The sequence below is a fragment of the Perca fluviatilis genome, chromosome 7, assembly GCF_010015445.1.
Source record: "Perca fluviatilis chromosome 7, GENO_Pfluv_1.0, whole genome shotgun sequence".
In the NCBI taxonomy this organism is placed as follows: Eukaryota; Metazoa; Chordata; class Actinopteri; order Perciformes; family Percidae; genus Perca; species Perca fluviatilis.
Window position 1 is genome coordinate 40,244,859 of NC_053118.1, and position 6,128 is coordinate 40,250,986.

A 6,128-nucleotide genomic window follows, 5' to 3' on the forward strand; every position below is an offset into this window, starting at 1 on the left:
CCAGAAGTCGTAAACATTTGGAGGCGGAGCCAGAAGTCGTAAACATTTGGGGGCGGAGCCAGAAGTCGAAAAGAAAAATCTGTGCATCATTTGGAAAAACATGATTATCATGAAAAAATTGCTTTAAAATGGAGACTCTTAAAAGATCCATCTCAGGATGTTATTAGTCGATATCGGATCTGGAGAAGCATCACAGTGAATGACCCTAAAGATCTCTGCAGCTACCCATGATGCTTTGCTCCAGTAAATGACCCTTGTCACTGCCCGATGTGAGTCAGAGCAGAAGTGAGTTGCACATGATCAGATATAAACACTTTACGGCATAATGTGTCATACTGAAATTTGTGAAATCCATAAAATAATAAACTTTTCTCTTTACATACAACAACAGAAGATGGAAATCATTTCAACCAAGTAGTTATCTATGATTGTTTGATTGCTAATGTTAGCTCAAAACACCATTCCAGTGACAGCCTTTGTTGTGTTTGATTGCTAACTTGTAGCCAACAGTGAACCAAATTGGTTATGTAGGTCCATTTTTACTGTATTGACATTACAGAAGTTTCTTGTTAGTCTCTTGTTTGTCTCGTTAGCATCTCATTAGTCTCTCGTTAGCATCTTGTAGGCTACTTGTTGCAAAGTCGAATGCACAACTCACATCTGCACTTGACTCACATCGGGTAGTGACACCCTAACCCTAAAGGTCTCTGCAGCTACCCATGATGCCTTGCTCCAGTGAATGACCCTAACCCTAAAGGTCTGTGCAGTTACCCATGATGCCTTGCTCCAGTGAATGACCCTAACCCTAAAGGTCTCTGCAGCAACCCATGATGCCTTGCTCCAGTGAATGACCCTAACCCTAAAGGTCTCTGCAGTTACCCATGATGCCTTGCTCCAGTGAATGACCCTAACCCTAAAGGTCTCTGCAGCTACCCATGATGCCTTGCTCCCGCTCCTCCTGTCGTCAATCGTTGGCCTCGCTGACCTTCTCTGCGAGGATTTCCTGGAAGGTGGAGAGCTGCTTCATCTGCTCCGTCTGCATCGAGTGTCTCCTCATAAGCTTCTTCTTCGTCTTGAAGTCGGGGCCGCGTTTGGGCGAGGCGGGCGCCACCGGGACCAGGATCTTCCCGGTGGCGGTGGCGGCATGGCTGGGCGAGGCACGGATGTCGGGGATGGGTCTCTGCGGGTTGATGTTGAGCGGCGGCAGGAAGCCCGGCCGCGTGTGGGAGATGTGGTCCAATAGGAGCGTCCCGGAGCCGCGGCGCTCCAGGAGCCCTGGCGGACGCCGGCGCATGGCGAGCGGCGACACAGAGGCAGGGATGTTCTCCAGAGACTCCCGGGACGAGCCGGGGAGCAGGCACAGCGGGGAGGCATTGTACCTGCAAGGACATTTTATTTAGACAGTCACAATTTCAGGATAACTTGTCCCACCAGACTCCATGTAAACAATCAGGACTTTTAGCGTGTATAGAGCCAGCCTATCTCCACCAGACTCCATGTAAATAATCAGGACTTTTAGCATGTATAGAGCCAGCCTATCTCCACCAGACTCCATGTAAATAATCAGGACTTTTAGTGTGTATAGAGCCAGCATATTTCACCAGACTCCATGTAAATAATCAGGACTTTTAGCGTGTATAGAGCCAGCATATCTCCCCCAGACTCCATGTAAATAATCAGGAACTTTAGCGTGTATAGAGGAAATATGCTGGCTCCATACACGCTAAAAGTCCTGATTATTTACATGGAGTCTGGTGTAGTTTGGTGATGGTGATTTCGGGGCTGTTTCATGTTAAACTAAAAAGTCTATCTCTGTAGGGATCCATCCCATAATGTTGTCAGACACTTAGAATAATAATCTGAATCTGTCAGCAGCAACAACAGAACTTTTAGTGAATGAAGTGTGTTTTACGACGATAAAAGTCCTGATTATTTACATGGAGTCTGGTGGAGTTTGGTGATGGTGATTTCCGGGCTATCCATAATGTTGTCACACACTATGTATAATAATCTGAACCTTAATATTTGAATTCATCCAAACATTTTGGTCGTACCTCCTGCGCTCCACTGACACGCGTCCCGAGTCGGGAGACCCGGGGATGGAGTCAGGGCAGAGGTGCGTGTCCGACTCGTAGTGCTCCATGCGGGTCAGTTTGGGGTGAGCCAATCGGGCTGCGGCGTTCTCCTGGGACTCTGGCGCCGTGTTCCTACGGTACAGGATCTGGTGCTGCTGCACTTTGTCAGCCCAGGAGGCTCCGGCGAGCGCCGCGGCGTAGTCCTCGGACACGGACCGGTCCATGAGTTTGGGCGAGCAGGGGTCGTGCGTCTCGATGCTGTGTCGCCGCGACAAAAGCGGCCTCCCCGGCGACGGCTCAGCGATGGACAGGCCGTTGATCTCTGTGATGGTCTGGCTCAGAGCGGCGCCAATGCCCTCCTCCCGGGGGGCGGCGCCCAGCACGGATGGCGCCACCAGCCCCCAGGGCTCCGAGTTCAGCCGCTTCAGAAGCTTCCGTGGCGGCGCCGCCGGACGCTTCTCGCCGGGCGGCCGAGCGGACGGCAACGGTAACGCCGAGGTGAGCGCGAAGCTAAAGATCCCCTCCCCGTCTTTGCGTTCGTCTCCCGCGGCCGGAGACTCAGTGCCGATCTCCACATCGGACGGCGACATGCACGCCAGCGAGGGCTTGTCAAAGCCCTCGCTTGCCGCCACGAACAAGCCCTCGATGGCCAGTGAGGGCTTGTCCAATGGAAAGTTCTTGTCCAATGGCGAGGGCTTGTCCAATGGCGAGAGCTTGTCTGATGGCGAGGGCTTGTCCAATGGCGAGTTCTTGTCTAATGGCGAGGGCGGTGAGTTGAGGTACTGTTTGGTCTTCTTGGTGCCAGACGGTGAGGTATGGCTAGTGATGATGATGACCTCCTTGCCCTTGGCCTTGCAGGCGTCCAGCAGGGCCTGCAGCGTCTGGCGGTCGCCCGTGTTGATGGTGTGCACCAGTGCCGAGGCGCCGCTGTAGTCCCTGAGGCTGGGGTCGGCTCCGTTCTCCAGCAGCAGGAGCGCCACGTCTTCTCCGGCGCGCCCGGCGCAGGCGTGCATCAGAGCCGTGCGCCCGGCCTTGTCGGGGATGTTTGGGTCGGCCCCTTTCTCCAGCAGGTACCTGCACAGGAAACAGTTTCAGTTTCATCTTATCCTGGGATTCCATTTCCTGTTTACTGATCACACTCAAACTATTTTACCTGATCAACAGGGCACTGTTCGATACCGATACCGTCTGTCTCTCTAACCTGTCTGTCTGTCTGTTATGGTTTGCTCTCTCTCCGCCCTGATTTGGGTGGTTTGTCTGTGTGTTCTGTGTTTTTCCACCTGGAGTGCTGGAGTGTCCAGAGGGAAGTAGGTCAAGGGGCGTGGCCGACTCAACACTACACAGCCGGTCTTCACAGCTGCAGCTCATCTTCATGATTCACTCCTGCAATACTTAAACCCGGGCTGATCACCTCTTTGGCGCCAGTTCATAATCTACAACCCATGTGGTAACTTGGCTCTCAGTTTAACTCCAGTATAATCCGTTTTACCTCGTACTCTGGTTTTGCCTCTGTTCCCTGAGCTCCTACTAACCCTGTGTCTCTCTCCAGTTACCGCTCTGCCCTGCTGCCTCCTCTGCTTTGCCTGCCTGCTTCAAGCCTCACCATCCAGCCTCTGTCTCCAACTTGGGAAACCCTCCATGTTCTCATCTCTGCCTGTTCCCCTCGTGTCCCATAATAACCTGGACTCTTCCCTGTCAGCTCGCCGCAAGCCGCAGACCAGCCAGGAGTTTCACCACCCTGACACTACCTGCAGTGATTCTCTGAGTACACTTTGCTCCATTAAACCTTTTTAAACTGCTTTACGTTGTCAGTGTGATATCTCTGCGTTCTGGGTCAGACAAGCTCCCTAACACTGTCCGTCTGTCTGTTTCTCTCTCTGTCTGTCTGTCTGTCTGTTTCTCTGTCTGAGAAAAGAGAGTTCTCTGCGCTTTTGCAGACCACAACAATCCGGTGCAACCAAGGCAGGACACAACAGTATAAAATAGCAAAAGATTGCCGGTGCAACACAGATGTCTTCTTACTTGATGGTTTTATTTCTTAAGGTGCATAACAATGACTAGGTTTACAAGCTGTCAATTTTCGGGTTATGGTCGGGTTAAGGTCACTATTCGGGTTTCTGAAACATTCGGAATAACCCGTTTACATGCGTGAGCAGAGAGAGTTACTCCTGTATACATGGCATTTGTAATCAAATGGCAATATCCCGACGTAAACGGCGACGCACGGTTAGCGTCTGGCGTCCGGACTAACTCTGCTTCGCCTAACTTTTCGGTCCCCTTCCTATAAATCTTCTATCTCGGTACTTTCTGCCGTCAACAAAACACATTATATTCATGGTTTTCACCACACTAATGAAGAAATTGGTTTCCTCCTCGCTCCAAAAGTGTGGTGCTGTGCTGCGTCTCGCCATGTTTACCTCCTACTTCTTGTTTACTTCCGGTATACTGCACGCAGGTTTTCTGCATTGACATATATATATAACTATATTATTATAGTATATAATTATTATTATAACTATGTTTTCTGGCGCATACAAGAAGTTCCTCTACTCAAAAGACCAAGATTCCTTGCGAATAGAACATGCGCAGAACACAAATCAATGTTCCTTTTGATGGGATATGCCGATACGCGTTTACATGACCAAACTTTCGGTTAGTAAAGGGGTAACCCAGGTAGCATATTCGGGTTTTTAAAACCGGAATATAAGCATATTTGGGTTTTTGCTGGTGTTTACATGGCCGTGCGCTAACGGGTTATTGCTAATATTCCGGTTTTGAACGGGTTATTGGCTGCTTGTAAACGTAGTCAGTGACTAACGTTACTAACTAACAGTGTCTAACAGTGACTAACGTTACTTACTAACAGTAACTAACAGTGACTAACTAACAGTGACTAACAGTGACTAACGTTACTAACTAACAGTGTCTAACAGTGACTAACGTTACTAACTAACAGTGACTAACGTTACTAACTAACAGTAACTAACAGTGACTAACTAACAGTGACTAACAGTAACTAACGTTACTAACTAACAGTGACTAACGTTACTAACTAACAGTGTCTAACAGTGACTAACGTTACTAACTAACAGTGACTAACGTTACTAACTAACAGTGACTAACGTTACTAACTAACAGTAACTAACAGTGACTAACTAACAGTGACTAACAGTGACTAACGTTACTAACTAACAGTGACTAACGTTACTAACTAACAGTGTCTAACAGTGACTAACGTTACTAACTAACAGTGACTAACGTTACTAACTAACAGTGTCTAACAGTGACTAACGTTACTAACTAACAGTGACTAACGTTACTAACTAACAGTAACTAACAGTGACTAACTAACAGTGACTAACAGTAACTAACGTTACTAACTAACAGTGACTAACGTTACTAACTAACAGTGTCTAACAGTGACTAATGTTACTAACTAACAGTGACTAACGTTACTAACTAACAGTGTCTAACAGTGACTAACGCTACTAACTAACAGTGACTAACGTTACTAACTAACAGTGTCTAACAGTGACTAACGTTACTAACAGTGACTAACGTTACTAACAGTGACTAACAGTGACTAACGTTACTAACTAACAGTGACTAACGTTACTAACTAACAGTGACTAACGTTACTAACTAACAGTGACTAACGTTTGGATGTAAGGTTACATCTTCATCAGAGTCCTTGGAGATTCCCTCAATGAAGCCCTTAATAAGAATCATCAACAGGTGTGATTGTGCGTAAGAGGGGCATGGCTGCCTGAAGATACACCCATCTCAACCAAGGCGTTACACTCATTAATCAGTCATTAAAGGGCAAATGCCCACAAACAGGTCAATCAAAAGTGATTAAAAACAAACATAAAAATGTTCCCAATACAATGGGAATAAAAGTATATTCATCTTAAATACTATACTTTAACATACTTTGACATTAGAGAAAGCAAGTCAGATTGAATTCTTCATTTAAACCTAGAGGTTCTAAAGAGCCGAGTGTATGTATCCAAAACGCTTCCCTGCATAGGAGTTTATTAATGATATCACCAC

At 47.5% G+C, this 6,128-nt stretch overlaps 1 protein-coding gene across 2 annotated transcripts in view; it reads right to left on the reverse strand.

Moving 5' to 3' along the window:
- Nucleotides 1–526: 526 nt before the first annotated feature.
- LOC120562375 (ankyrin repeat domain-containing protein 34A) overlaps nt 527–6,128 on the reverse strand; it is a 6,770-nt gene continuing 1,168 nt past the window's right edge. For both annotated transcript variants that reach the window (XM_039806084.1, XM_039806085.1), the window contains exons 2-3: nt 2,055–3,149; nt 527–1,379 (exon numbers count right to left, since the gene is read on the reverse strand). In XM_039806084.1, the coding sequence (XP_039662018.1) occupies nt 965–1,379; nt 2,055–3,149 (1,510 nt within the window). In that variant the 3' untranslated portion in view covers nt 527–964. The remainder of the gene's footprint in view (nt 1,380–2,054; nt 3,150–6,128) is intronic.